The sequence below is a fragment of the Vanessa tameamea genome, chromosome 25 (assembly GCF_037043105.1).
Source record: "Vanessa tameamea isolate UH-Manoa-2023 chromosome 25, ilVanTame1 primary haplotype, whole genome shotgun sequence".
Lineage (NCBI taxonomy): Eukaryota > Metazoa > Arthropoda > Insecta > Lepidoptera > Nymphalidae > Vanessa > Vanessa tameamea.
The window spans coordinates 3,768,348-3,791,974 of record NC_087333.1 but is presented as its reverse complement, the minus strand read 5'-3'; the positions used below and the strand labels follow the sequence as shown (position 1 = coordinate 3,791,974).

At 32.9% G+C, this 23,627-nt stretch overlaps 4 protein-coding genes across 5 annotated transcripts in view; 3 read left to right on the top strand and 1 right to left on the bottom strand.

Annotated features, from left to right (window-relative positions):
- The window catches only part of LOC113403147 (uncharacterized), a 361,159-nt gene extending 357,776 nt beyond the window's left edge, over positions 1-3,383 (top strand). Inside the window, exon 3 of the mRNA XM_064219048.1 lies at positions 3,372-3,383. The gene's annotated coding sequence lies outside the window, so the exon portion shown is untranslated. The remainder of the gene's footprint in view (positions 1-3,371) is intronic.
- LOC113403159 (uncharacterized) lies at positions 1,434-15,935 on the bottom strand. Of its 2 annotated transcripts, none has more exons than XM_026643628.2 (10): positions 15,802-15,935; positions 6,286-6,456; positions 5,801-5,878; positions 5,144-5,285; positions 4,386-4,617; positions 3,716-3,905; positions 3,237-3,336; positions 2,860-2,985; positions 2,136-2,260; positions 1,434-1,618 (listed from the first exon to the last, which is right to left on the bottom strand). In XM_026643628.2, the coding sequence occupies exons 2-10, from the start codon at positions 6,391-6,393 to the stop codon at positions 1,448-1,450; spliced, it is 1,272 nt and encodes a 423-aa protein (XP_026499413.2). In that variant the 5' UTR covers positions 6,394-6,456; positions 15,802-15,935; the 3' UTR covers positions 1,434-1,447. The 2 variants fall into 2 exon arrangements, with proteins under 2 accessions (XP_026499413.2, XP_064075117.1); XM_064219047.1 differs by lacking the exon at positions 15,802-15,935 and adding an exon at positions 6,705-6,803.
- Positions 9,824-13,352, top strand: LOC113403124 (vesicular inhibitory amino acid transporter). The gene is made up of 4 exons (XM_026643577.2): positions 9,824-10,374; positions 10,814-10,973; positions 11,056-11,185; positions 11,532-13,352. Exons 1-4 carry the CDS (start codon positions 10,236-10,238, stop codon positions 12,714-12,716), a joined length of 1,614 nt encoding a protein of 537 aa, XP_026499362.1. The 5' UTR covers positions 9,824-10,235; the 3' UTR covers positions 12,717-13,352.
- Positions 15,853-23,434, top strand: LOC113403128 (uncharacterized). Its single transcript, XM_026643583.2, has 10 exons — positions 15,853-15,963; positions 16,348-16,518; positions 17,484-17,561; positions 18,001-18,133; positions 19,195-19,426; positions 19,841-20,030; positions 20,526-20,625; positions 21,426-21,536; positions 22,499-22,623; positions 23,243-23,434. Exons 1-10 carry the CDS (start codon positions 15,901-15,903, stop codon positions 23,387-23,389), a joined length of 1,350 nt encoding a protein of 449 aa, XP_026499368.2. The 5' UTR covers positions 15,853-15,900; the 3' UTR covers positions 23,390-23,434.
- Positions 23,435-23,627: the final 193 nt, after the last annotated feature.

The window sequence follows — 23,627 nt, the reverse complement described above, 5'->3', positions numbered from 1 at the left end:
TTATATCTGTATTTAAAGAATATTTTTGTATAAAATTACAAACATATTAAAAATCATTGATTAATTACAGCAATATAATAACTTTTGACTATTGATACTAATACTACATGTATACATATATATATTACGATACGAGTATATAAAACCTAAATGTTTGATTTAGGATTAGAGTTTGGTAACACAATATCATTGAATTACAGTATAATCCAGAATAATAAGCTAAACAGCGAAACAAATGAATGCCGTGAAGTGAAATGAGTAGATTGAGGTTGTGTATTTGATTGCCCGTACATATAACAATATTAACCATTCCAATTCATATTATCATAGAGATCCATAGAGATTGGACTGAGCAATAGTTTGAAATAATTAACTTTATAAAGATACATCTGGATATGTAAAGCTCGATCCATTCTCTAGGTCTATGATTAATACACAAAATAAAAACAAACTTTCTCTATGGGAGCATATTTTTTTATTTGACAATAACTGTTGTCACATAACAAGGATTTCATAAATATTTAATTTTATGTTAGCTTTATTTAAACGATAAATAATTAAGATTGTTAGAATGTTATGATTATAAATTAAGAGTGTGATATACATTTTCGTTTATTTGATAGTATTAAGACATTTAAATTCTGTCAGCTTATATTTGTCGTTCGCAGAAGGGAATAGTTTAGCAAGTATTTATCGAGACAATACACATTATATCTATTTTATATGTTTTTGGATATAATTTACCTATAAGTATAGGATACGTCACCGCTGTCATTTGAATTTGACATTAGATTTCGTTATGTTTGTGTAAATTATAATTATATTAAGAATATGAATAAAAGTTATTAAAAATAGCGTCTTTTGTTTTATTATATCTTTATCTTTTGTTTTATAATAAACGTTAAATTTTAAAGAATGATTTTTAAATAAAGTGAGTTCGGTTTTTTGCTTGTGTTAGAAATACTTATTTATACAGTTACATTTATAGTATTATTATATATTTAATAAACTCATATTTATTTTATTGTATCCGATTTCATAAAATAATAAAATAAATAGTATTAATAATAATATAAATAGTAGTAAATCATAAACCGGACTTATCAACAAAACACTCGTGATATTGAAAAGTACGGTTTGTTTTGGTTCTTTCCTATTCCCATTGGAATAGAGTATAAATGGGATATTTTGTCAATTTTGATTTTATGTCAACCAGGATTATAAGATTTATAAAATTAAACAAATAATAAAAAAAAACATTCTGTGTAGGAGTGTATTTATTATTTGTTTAAATTTCACATGAATGCATCAAATTTAGCAAACAGGATGTTAGGGTACTGGAAAGGACATAGGGTATCTGACGTAACACCTGACACCACTTCCTAAAATTGTATACCTCTATAAAAATCAAATGCGCAAATAAATAACACATGTTTTTCGATAATATTTAATCGTTTCCATTTTTTCGTGACGGTAAATTTAGCTCCGATGGTAGTTCTTGCAAGTGTGGGTAAAATGCACCTGGCACGCCTGCGTTTAGTTCTGATGGGGTGTCTCCGGAACGTTGATACGGATGATGAGGGGGCGCCCCCATCCATTGAGGATACCAATATAGACCCTGGTGACATCATTTATTTTTAATTAATCATAACAAACAAAAAAAAATCTGTTTTTCTATCTTTCAATCTATACACATTATAGGTTATACATAAAAGACAATATTTGAAAATAAAAAACCGGCTAAGTACGAGTTGGACTCGCCCACGAAGGATTCCGTACCATTATATATAACAACGGCAAAAAAAATGTCTGTTGTATGGGAGCCCCATTAAATATTAGGCATTAATAATTTGTTATTATAGCGGCAACAGAATTACATCATCTGTGAAAATTTGAACTGTCAACTATCACGGTTCATCAGATAGAGCCTGGTGACAGACGGACAGCGAAGTCTTAGTAATAGGGTCCCGTTTTACCCTTTGGGTACGGAACTCTAAAAAAATTACGTGATAACTTTTGATTGAATCTTCTGCCGGTTAAGTATTATAGCTTATTAGTATCATTAGGTTATATCCATATTATCCGAGTAACAAAAGAAAATTGTGTATATTTACATATATATATACAATGATCACCTTATTGTTTCCTGCCCCCGAGCAAGTGTATCTGTACTCGTTGACGGTTAGCGGGTCGAGGTAGCTGACGCCGGCTATGGAGCCGTAATTAGGCGGGAACATGAACCAGCATCCGTCCAACGAATCTATCATAAAGGTTGCGATTTATTTTACTAGTCACATTTATCTGTAGTTATTGACATTTATTGGTTTAAAATGTTGCCAGCCACCAGCAATATGTAGCATATATCTACATAGTATCTACTATTCATCCCATTAAAATTTTAACCTTTTTTATATATATAGATATATGACGAAGTAGCTTGTCTCAACTTGTTTTTATAAAAAATATGACGTCAGCATTTCTGACGTCACGAATGTCAGGGTTTGGATTTCTATCCATCCTCGAAGGTATGAAGCTAAACGCAGGAAATATTCTTGTTTGATTTATTCCAAGTTGAGGATGTCCGATCGCTTCGACGGCTCGAACAAGCGTCTCAATACCGGCGGGCGATCGGCCTTTTATAAAAAAATTGTGTGGGGGAACTATTCACTCAATATATATTATAAGTAATTATTATTATTTATATATCCAATATATACCTTACCCGTACATAGGTTATGTAGTAATCTGGCGTCCTATCAAAGACAATTGGATTTTCCCATAGACATTTACTACTCTTTTCTGATTCGTAGTAATTTGTCATTTGTAGATAAATGTGAAAAGTGATGCCAAGGAACTTACATGTAATATTTGCAAATTCATGTCCGGGTGGTTCGGTGGAGAGATGGTACGCTTCTGTAGTCTGTTCGATGAATGGTGGTATCGGGGATAGTCCCGTGCCGGGATCTCCCGGGATAATAAAGGGACCTGGAAATTATATTGTATATAATGCAATATTGTACATTTCTACAATAATACGGCATGTATTATATTAAACGATATTTTCCTACAACAAGAATTGAATTCAAAATTCCTACTAACGATTGAAATACTCGAAACGCGGGTCACATCCACGTGTACACGTATAACCTACTTGCCATTTCGGTTCTATCAGAGTTAATCTATATAAAATTAAAATATATATATTTGTGGTTTCAATATACGCAATAATTTCTTACCTCCATAAAAGTTAGTGTTGTTCCACTCGCAAACGTGGTGGTCGCATACTAGAGGGGTGAACTTCTCTTTCGTGTAGTATGAGTGTCCGTTTGGTAGAAACTACAAAACTTAGTTGTAATTAATGGAGTCCCGAGATAAAAGAAATACCCTTGTAAAAACCTACTAATTAGCTTCCAACAGTTACGAGAGAGGTTTATTCCGCAGTATTAAAGGTTTGAAAATTTAATAAGGAAAATGTTAGTTTATACGTCTAAATAGTTGATATACAAAAAGTACCATCACAGGTTTTGTTCATTCATGACGAGGAGTCATAATAGGCTTTTATTAAATCTTTATTTACAAGTATTAATAAAGATTTTTCTAATAAGGACTCCATTTTCCTCTCCCTCCCATTTTTTGTCAATTTATTTGTTAATATATATAGAGGATTATCTCTTCGGATTTTAAGTAAATTAAAAAAATACCATCGATTACATACCAACATGTAATCATAGTGTCTAAAGCGTATGCCTTGAACATTGAAGTCCAATATAAACGAGCCCGACGTGATGATACACGAAACAGCGGTTAATGGCGGTAGTTTATACATCACGAGACCGCATTTAACTATCGCCTTTGGAAGCGAGGACACGTCCCTAACGTGCTGAAGGCTCTTCTTGAACGGAAATCTGCAATATTATTATAAACGATTTGATACTGAATTTTTACTCTTTAGAGTAATTATGTATAGTCTATATAAATATATTAAATATAAAATGGAAACACTTAAATAAAGGTATCTTATTTCAGGAATTAGTAATTAAAAAAAATAAAATAAAATGCAATCAAATATATGTACAATGTAAATCTGGTCTGTAGGTCTGTAAAAATAAATGGGGCCACTATATCTTCATATCAAATTGACGCGATATCATTGGTCGAGAGTAGAACCTAAAGTGGAAATAAGTGGTTAAGTGTTGTATTATAAATAAAGATATATTAATTATAAACTCTTAGTAGTACACAACTAACTCAGTTATTAGCAAATCGCATGAAATACGTAATTCTAAGATTTGTTTGTCTTTTTTCCTATTTCGATTGGAATAGGTTCTTCTAGATTTTATCACTCTAAGAATGCAGGAGATAATAGGATATGCAATTTCACATACCTAAATATGCAAATGCCAAGGTGACATTCCAATCCGTGAATATAATTGTCCATTTCGAACGCGACACTTGGATCTTCTTCGAGGAAGTACTTGTTATCGTCCATGAAGTGGACAAAGCCCAAGAAATGGAAGCCACGACCCCTACAGTGGGGAGTGATACCTCTGCCGATGTTATATATATCGCTGTATAGCTCGGATATAAATATATATACATTCTTACCACAGTAAAATTCTGAAAATAGATGATATAATAATAAAATGCAAATTGCAAAAAACACTAAAAAGGAGATCTTATTGAAAAGTTTTGAAGGCTTCTGCATAAGAGCAGAGAATACCAGCCAGCAGTAGGATATTTCTGAGGTGTTAGTTTACTTTTTAATAATATCGTTTCGTAGCCGGTCTTCAGTCTCTTCGTTTATGCATTCTAAACGTTAGTATTTCGACGACTTCCATGGTCGAGTAGTGTGTACACCGGCTTTCATGGGTACGCCACTTCGAGGTCCCGGGTTCGATTCCCGGCCGAGTCGATGTAGAAAAAGTTCATTAGTTTTCTATGTTGCCTTGGGTCTAGGTGTATTTGGTACCGTCGTTACTTCTGATTTTCCATAAAACAAGTGCTTTAGCTACTTACATTGGGATCAGAGTAATGTATGTGATGTTGTCCAATATTTATTTATTATATTTATAGTATACAATTATGATTTTTAAGCGATCTAAATTAATAATAATGGTATCTAGTCGATCAATGTCGATTTTACCTTGACTTAAATAAAATTCCGAAGGAACAGCACCTCCAGCTCCAGAGTTATACGTGGCAACCCTTTCTGTTTTTATAGCATTGTGATTGTCGTACATCGTCAACATATTGTCTATTGTATCGTCCAAAGCGATTAATAATACCTGTATAGGAAAAAAAACTAGCTTAGCTACAAAAACATAAAAAGACCTAATTAAATATTTTTTCTGTAAAACCTATGCAGGGGACCAAGATACGTTCCCGATCCTATTCCGATCCAACTTCGACTTTTCCTCACAACCTCAGCTTAACCGTAAATGAGGACCAATATACTACTTATTCATTAAGATTACGATACGATAGTTGAGTAGGAACGCGGCTTTACGTTTAGTAAACGTTGCCGTGTTTACGTTTTGATTCGACTGCAATGGCCTTTCAATATGTCAGAAGAATTAGGGCCCAGGAGGTAAACCACTTTCCTTATACTTTAATGCATGTTAAGAAAATGACATTTAAGCCAACCGCCATTCGGAGATCTGTCATCAATAATGACCTCCATATAAACATACATGAATATATATATATATATATATTATACAGATAATATATTCCAAACTTAAATAGAAGTGAAAGGTATTGGGTGGTATGAACATGGTTTAAAGTAACTCAAAAAAGTTACCTTTAATTCCTTAATGTGCATAGTAATAAATCTCGCGAGATGATCCGTTGCAATATGCACGTGTTCATTGATTATGAACTGAAAGACAAATTTTAACAAAATAATTATTTTTGCCAGTACTCAGGTTGTTTTTCGAAAGCGTTGATAATTTTTGCAGTTGTTGTTGACACGTGCGTAAAGATTTCTGGTATAGTATCATAATAGGCGTGAGTTGTATCAAAATAATGATTTACGAAGAAATAAAAGAAGTATTGGAACGCATACTTTCTGTTAGACAAGTATATGATTATATATTTGTTCGGTTACCAAGTATATTTGTATGTATTTCTTTATATTTATTTGCTGTAACGAATCAAAACTCCCAAAGGGCACATACCGACTAAGAGTATGTACGAGTTGTTAGATATAAGGTTATTTGTAAGTATATTTGAAGAATTGATTCTTATGGTCGCATCTGGAATAGGTACCCCTTTTCCAAACGGTACCTGATCAGGAGCTCTCTTAATCTTCATCATTTCGATCTGATAATGCGCCAAATGGTCCAGTTTATCAGTGGGATCGTGGCCGTAGATCTCATAAGCGTCGATGATCATTGCCAGGGATATATTCTCGCTCGGTTCTTGACAACACGGGTGGTTTCGTATATCGTAGGCATTCTAGAAGGAAAATTTAGTTTGCTAGAACTAAGTCGTTGATAACAATACAATAAAAAAACCCCGGAGGCACGTTTTAAAATACTGGGTAGTAATACTTGATATACCATTTATAACTGGTAAGGATTACTAAGTTTAGTGTTTACCTACATTAACATTAACCTAGATACAAGGTTAAGTTTATAGCAAAGTAGATATATATTTGATTTTCGATTGATTATTTTAAATAAACAAAAAATTAGAATACTCACTACAATTCTGGTAAAACATGATGAAAAAAGAAAAATTACTATAAACCGAACAATACTTAGGTACATATCGTTTCAAACAACCATTTAACTAAAAAATATCGTTACAAACATCAATTATTTTATTTGCTAACGACCAATTAGTAAAAGGTTTAATTTGATGACTTTGGTAAAATATTTCCGTTTGATATTTCTTCCTTTAAAACCGGAATGTAAAATTATATATTCGATACAATTGTAAACATAAATCAATTCACTTTATAAATTGGTTAATTACGATGACCACCATACTCAAATTTATTTTCTCAAAGTATACATATCGTATATGTCCCATATCTAGGCATAGAATTACACGCAGGAAGTACAAAATAAGAAAAAAATAACCCGCGGAGTTTCTTTCTCTGATTCTAGTTGTTGAAGATTTAGCGAAGGAAATAAGTTAGTAGATACATTAAAAATAATGTAGTGTAAATTCTTAAAAATAAAATACGTCTAATGTTTAATATATTACTAACATATTTACGTACAAAAACGTCGTGCAAAACTAATTTTAGGTAGGAACAACGATATGTGTTTACGCTATTTCTTGTTGGGAACAAACATATATCATTGTTTGCTGATGATACTTCCTTAGTATTTAAAATTAATAGAAAGCAGGTACAGTATGACGCTATAAAGCTATCACTGATAGTCTGATATACACAAACTAGTTTAGCGTTAATAATCTTAGGCTAAATTTAGGGCAAATGTGCAAAATGCAAAAGCTGATGTACTTATCAATTGGGAATCGATGGATCAGTTGAATCAGCTGAATTTCTTGACCTTACTGTTGATTCCAAGTTGCAATGGATCCCCTATATTAACGGATTGTCAGGTAGACTAAGCTCTGCGGCATTTGCGGTCAAAAAATTAGATTATTTACCGATGTTGATACGGTTCGCTTAGTATATCTCAGTTACTTTCACAGTATAATGTCTTACGGTATTATGCTTTGGGGTAACGCAGCCGCTATCCATACTATATTTGTGCTGCAGAAAAGGGCTATTCAAGCGATGTATAACCTAGGAGATAAATAATCATAATCAAGTATTAACTGTTGCTTCTCAATATTATGAAATATACATGTACGGAAAAATATTAATGATTTTATGAGAAAATGTGATACTCATTGCATTCATAGCATTGGTACAAGGAACAAACACAATCTTGTTACTTGACTGTATAGAGTCAGTAACTCTTTTTTATGCAATTTATACGATTCTACAACAGGATCCTAGAAAGCGTTCAAAATGCCTCTTTGCCAACTTTAAAAAAAATTACAAAGAATGCTTGTATGCGAAAGGTACAATTAGTGGGTTTATGGTTGATAACACCACACCTTTGACCTTGGTAATGAAACGATCGCCTCCTGGCTATTTCTTTTCAAATTGAATATTTGTAAATAATAACATTGACAAAAAAAAATATCCCTGCTGAGTTTCTGTCTCGCCGGTTCTTCTCAGGTCAGGGTATTTTCTTTTCCGAACCGGTAATAGTGTTTAATTTGACAATCAAAAAGTAAATTAAATGCTTCTTTATTTAAAGAAGGAATTTTATTTGATTTGATTTGAAAAGTACTTCTATCTTAATGTAATATACGAGAATATCAGCATTAAACTCCAGATTTCGCTTGTCAGCTCGTATATTAAAATCATATATATTTTTTAATTATATTACCTAAAAAATATTTCTAGTATACCTATATTTTCTATATAACAATTAGGTATAATTAAACTTTTTCCGGAATGTAGTTTCATATTGGACGGTACCTACACTCTAGACTAGGAATGTTATTGATTTATAATTTCGGATCTGGATACGGATATATGAATAATATTTTACCGGTTTCAGATATGATTACGGATACGAAATTATTTCGGATTATCCGATTGTTCGGTTACAGATATTAGATTGTTTAGAAAATTTTAAAAGAAAAAAAATATAAGACATTAATTTGAATTTATTTGTAGGCTATTATTTAGTATTAGGTATAATTACAGGAAAAAAACCTGATAGCTTTACAACACAATTGGCTACTCTCTTTAAGTATAAATATCCAGAAAAATAAAAATATGTTTCTTTTTATCGGTTTCGGTTACAGTTTCGAAGCTCCATAGCACCCCGGCTCTAGACACTTGTCGGTTGAGAGCTAGGCCGAATTTTTTTTTTTTATACTATAGGTAGGCGGACAGCCTAATGGGCCACCTGGTGGTAAGCCATTACCGCCCATAGACATTGGTGATATAAGAAATATTAACCGTTCAATCTTCGGAACTAAGTTTATTATGTTCCTTATGCCTGTAGTGACAACTCACCCTTCAAACCGGATCACAACAAAACTAATTATTATATACTATTTGCCGGTAGAATATATGATGATTGGGTGGTACATACACAGACGGACTTGCACAAAGTATTAGGTACCACCAAGAAAATTCTAGAAACATTCTAGAAAATTATCTGAAGTCGCCTTACTAAAACAGAAATGATTCAAACTACGCTTATGTACTACACATACAGAATACATAGACGATTATATATCCTTTTAAATACATATGTAATACAAACTAATATTATAAAAACGAAAGCATCTCTGTCTGTTAGCATTTCACGCTTAACTCACTGAACCGATTAAGTCGTAACTTGATATGGAAATAGTTTGAGTCCCGAGAAAGGGCATAGGTTACTTTTCTAAATCACCCCTCGAGGGAGTAAAGTTGGGTGTGACGGTTTTTGTGCTATAGATAAATTTTATAAATTTCGCGCGGGTAAATTCGCAGGTTCAGCTAGTTTTATTCAATTATAGTTATTTATCTCTGTTGTTTTGTCTTTATAGAGGAGAATGATTTATATACACAGACATTGCTTGTTGAATTAACGATCGTACATTAATCTTATACGATTAACTGAATTAAAGCTCTATATTTTATTCTTAGTAATGACACTGGTAGGGTCTATATAATAGAGAAAATTTAATGAAAATTCTCATAATGTTCATCTAATTCATTTCGGACATCTCATGGGAACAATGTTGTGCCAAGTTTGGCCGCGTATCGATCGTGGTACCGCGCACCTCGGCCGCGTCGAATTCAGTCCCAAACGAGTCAAACTGTGCGAGCCATTACAATAAAGAAAACCATTTAAAAATGGTCTAAACCAACCCATTTCCTTTCTACTAAAGTGCAAAATACAAAAGTGTTGATAACAAATCAAAAAACATATACAATGTTTAATTATGGGGAAGGAATTTAATATCACAAAAATGGCTGATCAATCCAACGCCACGGTGAAACAATAATGTAAAGATATTTATATAGCTTAGTGTAAAGAAGTCTTCCATTGTAGAATTAAGATTAATATAATTATAAAACTAATTAATGTATATCTGTTGCGTCAATTTTGACATAGTTTTAAAATTCGAATATTGATTATATTGAATCGATAAAGTATTGGCAAAGAGGTTTAATATATTTCTTCTGAATAAAAAAATAAAAAATGCTCAACCTCGGGCGTATCAAGTTACCGCCGCTCAAAAATGTACTGGATGTGGCTATGCAGACTGTTAGGCAGCAGGTGCCCGAGAAGCCTGGCCCTCCACCACGTCCTCCTCAAAATGTTCGATTTGCAAATATGGGTAAGAATTATTTCAATAGATATTTATCCTCATTTTAGATATTAATTCATTATAATTGCAACGTTAAATAATGTAACAGTTGTTTTCTTAATTTCAATTTAATGAACGAATTACCTTTAATCATAGTAACACATATTTTAAATAAGAATTTCTAATAGATTTAATAAATAAACAGATACAATATATGTCTAGAATAGGCTTTTATTATTTCAAGAAGCAGTATGATCCCATTTAAAAGTTTTTCCCATAATAACAAAACCGAAATAACCTAAATAAGTTATATATTATGTAATTCATATAACAAAGGTTAACCTTTCCGCCCACCCTAGTTACAATTGACGTGCAAACTAAAGTTCATTACTTCGATGGAATTTAAAGTAGACCTTATTTATGCCATACGTTGAGTTCATCTAATTTGATCATCTTTATTTGCTATCAGACATGGGAGAGAGCTGTGAACTGTCGACCATGAACGAGACGACTTCACCGACATACCAATCTACTAATCCAACAAATCCATTCTTGAGTGGTGAACTGCAGGCTGAAGATTCTTTTACCAGTTACCAGAACACCTACCCTCAGCAAGATGGAGCTCCGAGGTATACTTTTACAGAGATACATATAAGCTAAAATAAAAAAAAAATGTAATAACATTTAAACTGGATCGCGTCTTTGTTACAGAACTCAAAGCATGCAAAGTGTTGATTTTTACGCTTCATCTGAAGAAGGAGGCTTTGAAGAAGGTGGTGGTAAGCCAGGTGCAAAGATTAATGAGTTTCAAGCCGCTTGGAACGTCACCAACGCAATCCAGGTATAAAAATATATTTTTTTGTAAATAACTTAATATGTAATTGCAGCTCAAACATAACTTAAAAGTCGAGATGGCTAGGACAGGTAAATCTTAAAAAAAGATTGGATGTTCAAGTATACCTTTAAATTTTCACGTGTTCAATTCGTGTTTATAATTATTTTTATGATTCGGGGTTAAAAAAAACATTAGGAAATATATCTGTCTCGGATGAGTCTTCCATATGTGTAGCAGCGTGGTCGAAGTAAAAACTGACTCCTTAATAGTAAAAGGAAGGACTGGACTAAACTAGCCGTAGAATATCTGCAGACTTTCTTCTTTAAAATATAACTTAGCTATATCTTTACAGGGTATGTTCGTGGTTTCGTTGCCGTTTGCAGTTCTACAAGGTGGATATTGGGCAATAGCTGCTATGATTGGAATTGCTCACATCTGCTGTTATACAGGTAAGATTCTGGTTGAATGCCTGTACGAAGATGATCCAGTTTCCGGCCAGCGAGTGCGTGTTCGTGATTCTTACGTTAGCATTGCTAAGGAGTGCTTTGGAAGAAAATACGGTGCAAAAATTGTGAACGTCGCTCAAATTATCGAGCTCCTCATGACTTGTATCCTATACGTCGTTGTCTGTGGTGATCTAATGATCGGTACTTTTCCTGATGGTTCTATTGATACCCGTTCTTGGATGATGTTGATCGGTATATTCTTGTTACCGCTTGCTTTCTTGAAGTCACTCAAAAGTGTCAGTATGTTATCCTTCTGGTGTACCATGAGCCATCTTATTATTAATGCAATTGTACTCGGTTACTGCATTCTTTATATTGGTGACTGGGGTTGGTCAAAAGTCAAATGGTCTTTAGATTTTGAAAACTTCCCCATCAGTTTGGGTGTTATTGTATTTTCTTATACGTCACAAATTTTCTTACCCACGCTAGAAGGTAACATGGAAGATCGATCTCGCTTCGAATGGATGTTGAATTGGTCGCATATAGCTGCAGCGGCATTTAAGTCTATCTTCGGATATCTGTGCTTCTTAACCTTTCAAAACGACACCCAGCAGGTTATAACAAATAACCTCCGTTCCGCTGGATTTAAAGGGCTGGTAAATTTCTTCTTGGTAGTCAAAGCAGTACTAAGTTACCCATTGCCATATTACGCGGCATGTGATTTGATGGAAAGAGTTTTGTTCAGAGGCAAGCCAAAAACAATATTTCCTCCAATTTATGCTTTAGATGGAGAACTGAAAGTATGGGGGCTGGCTTGGAGGTTAGGAGTTATCATGTTCACGATTCTAATGGCTATATTTATTCCCCACTTCGCCATCCTTATGGGTTTTATTGGCAGTTTCACGGGCACCATGTTGAGTTTCATATGGCCGGCCTACTTCCATCTTAAATTGAAAGGCAATCAATTGGAAACTACAACTATTGCTTATGACTACTTCATCATAGCTCTTGGCGTCTTGTTCGGCATCATTGGGATGTGGGACTCGGGGTCTGCCCTCGTAAAAGCATTTAAAATCGGCTTGCCGTTTTAAGTTGATGTAGTGTTTTAGATGATTGTTGAACTATTTTTAGATTAACGCATTTATTTCGTGTATGTTCATCACGGATGCGATACATCTTAAAATTTTAACCGCCAAATAATGTCTAGTCTGATGTGATTTCTTTTGTGTATTTTAGCCCTTTTAGATATTAAGAAAATATACTAGCTGTTACGTTACGATGTTCAATTTTATTTATGTAATGTAATAATTACATTTATGTATATACGTATATTAGACAGTTAAAATTATATTTACAATATATTTAAAGGATCCAATGTCTTCCAAATAGAATTTACGTTTTAAAATTCTTCGACAACGAAGTCTTCCATATTCAAATGTTACATATAAGGATATTATTAAATTCACTTATTATATAAGATAGAATGAAAAGCATTTACTAATATCATGTGCAATGATAATAATGTGTTTTAAAAGTAACTACTAAAAAGTTTTATTAAAAAGAGTTCATACTTGTTGTTGTGATAGCAGATATTTTGTTTGCTTCTTATATTAAATTTAGTCAATAAAATATCCATTGTGTTAGTATCGTAGATTAAAAACTTTGTGGAGTATATTATACAATAATAGATTATTCATAGCAAATCCATTTATTATACATTTTAATCCAAAAACATACATACACGCTCGTTTCAATAATACGTCATTGTCATATATAAACATACGTCATACGTCAAAATTTTCGATAAATTTTGTGTTCAATGACGATGTAGTAGCATTATTTTGCATAAAGATGAGATTAATAAATCCAAGAAAAAAACTGATTTACAATTTCAATTTTGAAAATTATTAAATTGCACTTACGTTTATTCATGATGACAGTGGAATAGCATAGCATATTTATATTCAATTTTTAATAAACTAGGTCTAATTGTTGTTAATTATATATTTTAGATTTAAATATATGTAATACTTACATGGTCATAACTAGTATTGTGAAGTTTCACGCTATGTTCTACGTAACATTAAAAAAAAACAATAGAATCAAGGCCTTAATTTATATCCTGATATTTACTCTCAGAAATAATTATAAAAACATTAGCAGTATATTTTTATTTATTATATATATTATGATAAATAAACCACAATATACAAATTACAAAATAAAAGCAATGTTAAATATATTTAATAACCTAAAATTGAACCATATATATATTATCAATTATTTTAATTTTTATGTTTTGTGTAGAATTTGTATTATTATCAAATGAACTTTGATTTTTTATAAAACTATTGTTAGATTGAACAATTTATGACGATTCCATTTTTTATGTACCTATCTTCATTAAAAAAATGTATCCCTATATGTATGGCTATAATTAAACGTACGTCTTCCTATAAAAATTAAATTATGTAAATGTCAATAAAAATGTTTATCTATTAATGGAATTGATTATTACAGTATTCAAAAAAAATATTCAAATAAAATGACAGTAAAATGTATTCATTATCTATGACAATAAATATGTAATAATTGACAGAATTACAGACGGTAAGGAATAGTAAGATGGCGTTTCAGTAACATTATTCCAAATTTGAAAATAATATTTTAGATGGAAAGCATTATTAATTTACTAATAAATTTTCTGCACTTACATTAAGAGCTCAAATTCATAAACCTACTTCTTGACGCTATTGCCCCTTGGCATACCTATTTTCATAATTAATAGAAAAAAAAAGTGAAAATTTTAAGTGAACAATGAAAATACTACTCTTTAAAAAAGAGATCTCACTGCGGCTGTCCTCCACTGACAAAGTTTAAATATCGAACAAAAAGAAATTTCATGTCATAAAAAAATAATGCAGATTATAAACTAGACGTAACGATAGATTAAAAAACGTTTCGTCTGCACATGCAGTGTCCGTTTATCATGCTTACGTTAAAAATGTTTAATTAGAAATGTAATCAAATGCAATAATGTTTTATATAAAAATACTCAGTACGCATTACGCATGTATTGTGATGATATAAATTCTGTGTGTATTTTAAATATTATAAAATGTTATTCTATATTGTGTTTTATTTCAATTTCTTTATAATCCCGACTGAAACAAAATCATCTTTCAAATAACATACTATACCTACATTGTTAAATTTGTTGTCGGCCTAGTGCTAACTTATGAGGCTGATCTTGAGACTCTGGGCTCAAATCCCGAGTTGGACCAAAAAAAAGTAACAGCCTATAAATGTATCACACCTAGGCTAAGGCCCTCACGCCTTTTAGTGGAGAAGGCTTAGAGCTTATTCCACCACGCAAATTCAAATCGATTCGACGGATACCCATGTCGCAAATTCTCATCCGACAAAATCAAATTTCCACATGATGTTTCACCAATAAGCATGAAATTAATTATAAACACAAACCAAGTACCTACATGAAAACTCTGTGGTACGTGTCCGGGCTTGAAACCGCAATCTTCGGCTAGGATTGACGTATTCTACCCACCGAGCCATCTCGGCTCTTGGATATGTTATTGGTTAATTATTGGCAAAAAATACGGTAGCAAACGGTAGTAGCAGACTGTGTTTATATCAACGTGCCTTGGAGAGCACGTAAATCCATTAGTCCATCCTTATATGAACCTTATATGAACTACGCAGCTGGCTCCCTTGGGAGTAGCTACCGTGGCGGAAATCGGTCACCTATGTAGTATGAAATACAATTGATATAGTAGGTATTTCACTGTTTCATTGGCTTTAATCTACTGGAAATATTTTAAATAAAATTAAGACGTTTATTTAAAATTGTTTATTTTATTATTTTAAACTTTATTAAAACATATATGTACATAAGCCATTATGTTATTTATATGTATCTTAGGTAGACTGTCAGAGCTGAGAACTCGTCGACAAAATAGTGCCCAACTCTCGACCTACACGCACACTAGTGTAGAATGAAGTTACGCGAGTGTCAAGCTGATTTTAAAGATGATTCTTTCGTTTCAGTTCACTTGTAGTGCGACACTCTCGACATATAAGTAATATATGTATATCATATCGAGTCTTCCAACTTTCCACCTAAATAATTAGCTTAAAACAAAAAAAAAACATACGCACCTACATTTTTAATGACCAATTAAAACGTAAAGTTATTAAATTAGAGTAACCAATCAATTAATCGAAAAAAATCAAAATAGCTTTGGCCATGATGGAAGAATGGACGGTTCCACACACGCGCGCGTTTTGTTTGCAATATGCATCGGTATGTTACAGATAACGGTAAGATTTCTTTTTTTTTTTTTAATAGTAAACTAAGAACACAGTCTAATGTAGAAAACGGAAATGCCTAATGCTCATGTTAAGTATGGATTCATTTTAATTAAGATATGTAAATATTCCTTGGTCAGTGTATTTACAAATAAAAATTACTATACGTCTATCAGTCTAGCTGTATATTAATTTATTTAAGAAATAACAATTGTCATGTAGTTTCCAGACGATCTATATAAATTAACAGACTGTGATTTAAATATTTTTCGACCTTTGTTTTGTTCTATATGCATATATACTGTGAGCTGTCATATCTGTAAGAACAGATAAAATATTAAGAAAACAGCAAAGCGGAGAAAATTGCTAGTATTAAAAAAAGATTTCCTCCCGCAGACTCCGTACAACATCCGCAATCATCCATGCTGCCTGGAGCCAAATGAAAATTTAACTCTAGCGATGATAATAGATGCATTCGAGATATACGGACACGACCCGACGGACAAGCTGGACAACTTGTGGTTATACCAGAACGAGATGTTGAGGATAAAGACGGCTGAGGATCAAGTATATTAATTATTATTTGTTGTATTAAATAATTAGGTTCAGTCTGGTTAGGTACCACCAGTTCATCAGATAATCAACTACCAAACAGCAATAGGTAGAAATATTGTGTTCCTGTTGAAAAGGTTAGTAAGTCAGTGTAATTACGGCACGAGGGACATACAATGTTCCAAGGTTGGTACCTACTTGATGGCGCATTGGTGATTTAAGGAATGTTTAATATTTCTTACAGCGTCAATGTATAAGGGCGGTGGTGACCTCTTATCTACGCTATAACATAAAAAAAAATATATTTAAAATTAATTTTTTTTTTTTTTTTGTGGTAGTACTTTTTTTAACACGTTAAGTCCACGAGATCATAAATTTCATGCGTTTTTATATTTCTGTAATTTAACTCACTTAGTTGACCGAACGAGCGATACAAAGTACTACTCTAGTATTTGGTAGAATAAATGGTGAGAGTGTAGGAACTCCAATCACTGCTCTTTTGTAGGTACTTATAATATTCGAGAAAATTCGTTTCAAAAATACGTGCACATACACAGTCCCTCACCCACACACTCATCCAATAAGCACTCAATTCTAAATGTTCCTTATAGAGTTCCATTTACAGCAACAACTCCTTTAGTAGGACGGTTTGCGGCAACTAATTTAGGTACTAAGTACTTCGCCAGTTTCTCATTGGTATACAATTTTAAATAAACGCAGCTCGTCATTAGACCTCGTGAGGCTCGTCAATTATCCAAAGGATGTTTTATTAAACATTTCTCCTTACTGGATGTTTTTTTTTTATACTTATATTTATTATTTTACGACTATTTAAAGTTTTGTTATAACTGTTCAATAATCTCAAATAGAGGAAATCATTAAAAATCGAACCGATGACAATGACTTCCGAATGTGGAAGACGAATTTGTGATAATACTTGATTTATTTCTTGTCACTCATTTTGTGTTCTTAAATTGCAGTACTTAATCAATGAAAGGGTCCACATAGCGACCGATCACCTGGGTCGCTTCATCAAACTACACATACAAGAATTAAAAGTAAGTTTATGGAAATAAAAAAAACAACTTTAATAGTGACCATAGACTCCACTAATGCTAAAAAATAAATAAGCAATATTAAAAATAATAAAATAAAATACTACTACTGTAAATTTCCTACTGCTTGGCTAAGCCCTCCTCTCTCTTTGAGGAGAAGGTTTGGAGCATATTCCACTACGCTGCTCCAATGCGGGTTGGTGGAATACACATGTGGCAGAATTTCGTCGAAATTAGACACGTGCAGGTTTCCTCACGATGTTTTCCTTCACCGGCGAGCACGAGATGAATTATAAACACAAATTAAGCACATGAAAATTCAGTGGTGCGTGCGTGCCTGGGCTTGAACCCAAAATCATCGGTTAAGATGTACATGTTCTAACCACTGGGCCATCTCGGCTCAATATAAAATATAAAATAAAATCTTAACATAAAAACTCAGGTTCTTCTTATAACACTGGACGATGTCATAGACAACATGTTGACTATGTATGAAAATCACAACTCTATAGCGGCCGAACGAAAAGCTACGTATACGGGCGGACCAGTGCCTATGGAATTTTATATTAGTCAAGGTACTGTTACAGGTTAAGCTAGATATTATTTACATATTCAATCCTTTGACCACCAACGAACAAAAAAACAACTGCCAATGACAATGATATTGACTTTTATTTATAAAAAATATAGAAATGGATTATATTAACAGTCTTAATAAGTTTTTTTTATTAAGATTTTAGTAAGTTTTTTTACATTGGTTATTATTTTAAATCAATTTTGTGGGAATTTTAAAGAGCGACCTTTAGTACGAATTCGGTCATGTTCGAATACGAATTTCCACCAGCGTCCTTTCTGATCATTTTATTTCGGTTGCTTTGAAATAAATTCCTAGTTTTTATACATTTTCGGAAACCTAAGTAAACGATTATGTTTTTAAAATAATCTGCAGAACAAGTTTCATAATGATTTTTTTTGTTTTTCAGGCATATTTGAGGGAAAAAAATTAAAAATATATTGAAATAATATCGTTTTCTGTCTCGCATTTTTAAATTTGAACCGATAATTATTGTTTAAATATTGAAAAATATCCAGTGTTTAATCGTTTTTATAAATCAGAAGAAAAAAATAGATTTTAATTGATACTTTTTTTTAAATAAATTTTTGAAGTTGCATTTTGGACTTATTTTGAAAAAATCTAAAAAACGCGCTAACTCAAAAATGGTTCACTTTTGCATCATGCATATGGGGGTTAAAAATATCGCAAATAGTCACCCCTATCACCTCCTAAAGGGAATACGTCGAATTACCAATAACCCTGTATATATGTTTATATTCACGTGTCGTATGTGTGCCAGACTGAAGGAACTAAAGCAATATTTATTTAAATGAATTAAGAGAACGACTAATGCAATAATATAACTTTAAAACTGTCCTTTATCACAAGAAATACATAAAAGTCTTGGTATGTAACGGACATACGAACACATTTATATATTTGCCATTTTAAATTGTTATATATTCTATTTTTTTTTTTAATATGACAATTACTTAATTAACATTTTTTTAAATTCATCCAATCAAAACTAACTTCATGTTATTGTAAATCTTATCTGTAAATTTCTTCATTTGTTTACAGAATTTTACTGCGGAAAGAATGTTTATATTTTTTTCTCGGAGTTGTACAGCGACATATACAATATGGGCAGAGGAATAGCGCCATATTGCAAAGACCGCTCATTTGTTTTCTTAGGATTCCTACATTATCACGACGAGAACAAGTACTATCTTATAGACGATCCGAGCATATCCTTCCCAACGGACAATTACTTACATGGTTTAGAATGCCATATTGGCATTTGTATATTTAGGTAATAATAACATGCTTATGGCACCAAGCTCCTCCAATGCGGTTTGGAGAATACATTGGTGACCAACTGAAAAACCCGAGATGGCCCAGTGATTAGAACGCATGCATCTTTACCAATGATTGCGGGTTCAACCCCAGGCAAGCACCACTGAATTTTCATGTGTTAATTTGTGTTTATAATTGATCTCGTGCTCGTAGGTGAAGGAAAACATCGCGAGGAAATCTGCATGTGTTTAATTTCGACGAAATTCTGCCACATGAAAATTACAGGCTGTTACTTACTGATATCAGAGACACTGCTTACATACGAGCCGCTAATCACACAAAATGATCGATTTTATTTAATTGTTTTTCCTAATTAACATTATCCTTTTTAAAAATAAACTTAATATCAATAACACGATTTAATTTAAAGGTTCCCATTCAAAAAATTGATGCAAAGGGAAAGAGACGTGACGACTCTGCCAAAAGCAATTGTGAAATGTGGTCTCGTGATGTACAAACTACCGCCGCTGACCGCCGCTTCGTGTATTATCACGTCTGGATCATTCATATTAGACTTCAACATACAAGGACTGCGGTATCGACATTACGATTTTTTACTAGTAAGGATCTCTTATTATTTTAGTGTGGTATCCTCTATCTTGCAGGTAAAACATTTTTGCGCAATGAATTATCTTTGTCTATGATTAATGGATAAGGATTGAGTGTTACGTATATAATTATTGAGAGAAATATTGGGCGTCTCAAGTACACGTGATAGAAGTGAAACTTCTTGAAATATATCGTCCTCTTTCTCTTTTGCTCGACTTCTTCTTTTCTCACGTATCGAAATGTGCCTTAACATGATGGGACCTTAAAATGTTGGTCTCAATTCTCGATTATCGAATCGCCGCCTGAGAAGTTTCACTTGAATACACGGGAAATTATAATAAAACTAATATGAATTTACAGATAAAAGGAACGAGGAATAATGTCCCAAAGTAGATAAAATATTTATTTTATTTATAACATTTACATTGCAAAATCTTTTAAGTTATTACCACAAGACATCACCATTGAAAGCCTAAACACGTAAGCTAAATGTATAATTTCAACAGACTACCCCAAACGGTAACACATACTACACTAAAGAAGAACACACGCCATTAGTGTGCAACCACCACGTCTGCGAGTGGAACTACACCAATCATTACGGCGGTATGTTTTTTTGTGGAATTTATATTAGTGATTGCTATTCGCTGTGACGGCGTGGCTAGAGTCTGAGAAAAGATGCTCTTTTCGTCGTTCCGTACTATAATTTTTTGTACAAATCTTTATAGCCAATGAAGTCAATTAGACGATTACATTAAGACAATATTCATAACAGCCTGTAAATTTCCTACTGCTGGGCCACGGCCTCCTCTCCTTTAGTGGAGAAAGCTTGAAATTTATTCGACCATTTGAAGCAGAGCCAATGCGGCTTGGTGGATACACATGTGGCAGAATTTGTTTGGGTTTTCCTCACGATATTTTCCTTCGTCGCCGAGCACGAGATGAATGATTATTATAAACATAAATTGAGCACATGAAAATTAAGTGGTGCTTGCCTGGGTTTGAACCCGTAATCATCGGTTAAGATGCACGCGCTCTAACCACTGGGCCATCTCGGCTCTACTATATATATTAATATTCTTATGAATTCTTAAATATAAAAGCATAACCCACCTACGCGACAGCAAAAAGTCGAACACTGCAGATTCACGCGCGTTTATGATACACGACAAAACGCGGCGCCAAATAACTACATAGAATTGCACATTTCGCGTGAGACTTACCTCGCAAATTATAGCGCGACGAAGAATATAATATAATTCAAAAATCCAATATGAGTAAGACTCATAATTTTTAACAGCCATTAACTAGAACTCTCATATAGAATTATATTTTTGAAATCGAACAATCGTTAAAAGAACTCCCAAAACATTTCAGTGATTACGTTTCAATAAATTATCTTCTAGGTCCATTCCTAATCCCGGGCGATCCAGGAACGGGCATCGATCCGGTGCCGCCATATATAGAGCCTACACCCAAACCCGAAGAACAGGAGGAGGACAATATAACCGTACCTTGTAAGCTTAGGAACTTTCGATAACTATAATATTACATAAAGCCGAAGAGTTTGTTTAAATGCACTTATCTCTGTATCTACCAGTTGTAAAAAAATACTTAGAAAGATAGTTTATAGAACATCAAACTACGACCCAAGGGCCCAGGACCAGCTCGTTTAACATTTGATGAAATCTTTTATATAAAAAATCGATCGCGTTTGCAAAAGTCTGTTTCAAAAATGTTTCGGTATTATTAATATAACAAAAATCTCTGTTTTCACTTATTATTGTATTTATCGCCGAATAACATTTAAACAGGACAGACTTCAACGTCCGGTGTATGGATGTAGGAACTGCAGTATTCGCAAAACATGAGTATTCCTTAATGTAACATAAATTAATAATAATACAATGAACAATGAATTAGTTTAGTAAGCTAATCGTTTGGTAATGAAACTTTCGTTTAACTTTTATTAATTACTTGCGACCCGGTACGGCTTCGCACGGGAGCAATTCATTAATAAAGGAATATATGTACTTGAAAATAATTTATACCCTTCAGCACTCAGGAATAATGTAGCTTTCTATCAGTGAAAACATTTTTAGATTTCGATTTTAAGTTCCGGTGATTACCACCTACATACAAACAAACAAATTTTATATATATAATATTACTATAGATAAAAAACTACCTATAAATAATAAAACCTAATAAAAGTTTTTGAGTTGAGTTCAGTACTATATTATGTCACTAATCATTATAGTCTTCGTCGAATATAATATTATATCCTTATTGTTGAGAACTTTTTCTAGTCTATCCAATACAGGAGGGAAATAATTGTATATAATCAATCATAAACAATTTAAGCTATTATTAAAAATAACATTAAGCAATTCGAGTTTCAGTCAATTCAGAAATTTGTTATTATTAACCGTCAATTATGTTTATAAATAATCGTTAATTATATAAACATTTTAAATAGATATTCTCGACGGCTGTCTATTCATGTACCCGCCTAATTACGGTTCAATAGCCGGCAAGAGTTACTTAGATCAAGTTGAACTACACGACCAGAGATTCACGTGCAACGCCGGAGGCGGTAACAAGGTGAGACGTGGCGTTTATATTTAAACTTGAAATTGATAAGTATTTGGAAGAAAAAATATCTTTATAAATTATTTATTTATTTTTCAATGGATACCCGATTATTTAGGAGATAGTATAAAGAACGAGTGTGTGTTCAAATATAGGTTCTCTCTAATCCCTGCCTCTCATAATGCGGTGGGACGCAGGACCAGCAGTTTTACGAGCGTACTAATAATTTCTTGATTCCCAGTAACTTTTATATAAACCTAAGATTGGTACCTTTACTATGGTATACTCATGTCAAAAAAAAAAGTCAATTAATTTTTTTTAATAGCAATTTGACTCCCTTTTTTTATGGCATAGGCTCAAGGCTGTCGGACCAGCAAATAGGCCATCTGATAAGTGATCACCACTGCCCATAGATATTTGTATCGTATGAAATTTCTTACATACCTAATACGCCAACAACTTAGACAACTGAGATGTTATATTAACTGTGCCTGTAGCTGGCTGGCTTACTCACCCTCCAAACCGGAACACAACAAGACAAACTTGCTGTGTGGCGGTAAAATATATGAATAAATTGTATATCAATAATATTAAAAATAGTTACGTAGTAATTGTTAAATATCTTTAACAGGGACTCTATTGGTATCCGCAATGGATGGGCGCTGTGCCCCACCACCCGTATCCCTCGATAGTGGAAGAAAAAGGGGCTTTTGACCCCCCGGGTCCCTTCTATCCACATCAAAACTACGAAATGAATGAAGAGGATACGGACAATTAGGTATAGGGTACAATTTTAAGAGAAATAAAAGATATTGTCAACATAGTATATTTTATATGACCCCTCCTAGCTGCTAACCTCAAGAGGAATGGTATTCATTAATATCTGGTTGTCGAGCCCCCTTCGTGGTATTGACTGGGGCCAATGTTCGAATCTCTTTACAATTTAACAACATATTAAAAGAAACAAAAATAATGATTTTAGAATATTATTAGATATTATCAACCTATCAACCACA

Excerpts from the sequence above, each read along its gene's own strand:
- LOC113403124 (XM_026643577.2), top strand. The coding sequence starts at position 10,236 with ATGCTCAACCTCGGGCGTATCAAGTTACCGCCGCTCAAAAATGTACTG. Across the intron at positions 10,974-11,055 it reads CAGCAAGATGGAGCTCCGAG|AACTCAAAGCATGCAAAGTG; the intron begins GTATACTTTTAC and ends TCTTTGTTACAG. Across the intron at positions 11,186-11,531 it reads ACGTCACCAACGCAATCCAG|GGTATGTTCGTGGTTTCGTT; the intron begins GTATAAAAATAT and ends ATATCTTTACAG.
- LOC113403128 (XM_026643583.2), top strand. The coding sequence starts at position 15,901 with ATGGACGGTTCCACACACGCGCGCGTTTTGTTTGCAATATGCATCGGT. Across the intron at positions 15,964-16,347 it reads TCGGTATGTTACAGATAACG|ACTCCGTACAACATCCGCAA; the intron begins GTAAGATTTCTT and ends TTCCTCCCGCAG. Across the intron at positions 19,427-19,840 it reads ATTGGCATTTGTATATTTAG|GTTCCCATTCAAAAAATTGA; the intron begins GTAATAATAACA and ends TTTAATTTAAAG.
- LOC113403159 (XM_064219047.1), bottom strand. The coding sequence starts at position 6,770 with ATGTACCTAAGTATTGTTCGGTTTATAGTAATTTTTCTTTTTTCATCA. Across the intron at positions 3,337-3,715 it reads GACACTATGATTACATGTTG|TTTCTACCAAACGGACACTC; the intron begins GTATGTAATCGA and ends TAAGTTTTGTAG. Across the intron at positions 1,619-2,135 it reads CGGGGGCAGGAAACAATAAG|GGTCTATATTGGTATCCTCA; the intron begins GTGATCATTGTA and ends TGATGTCACCAG.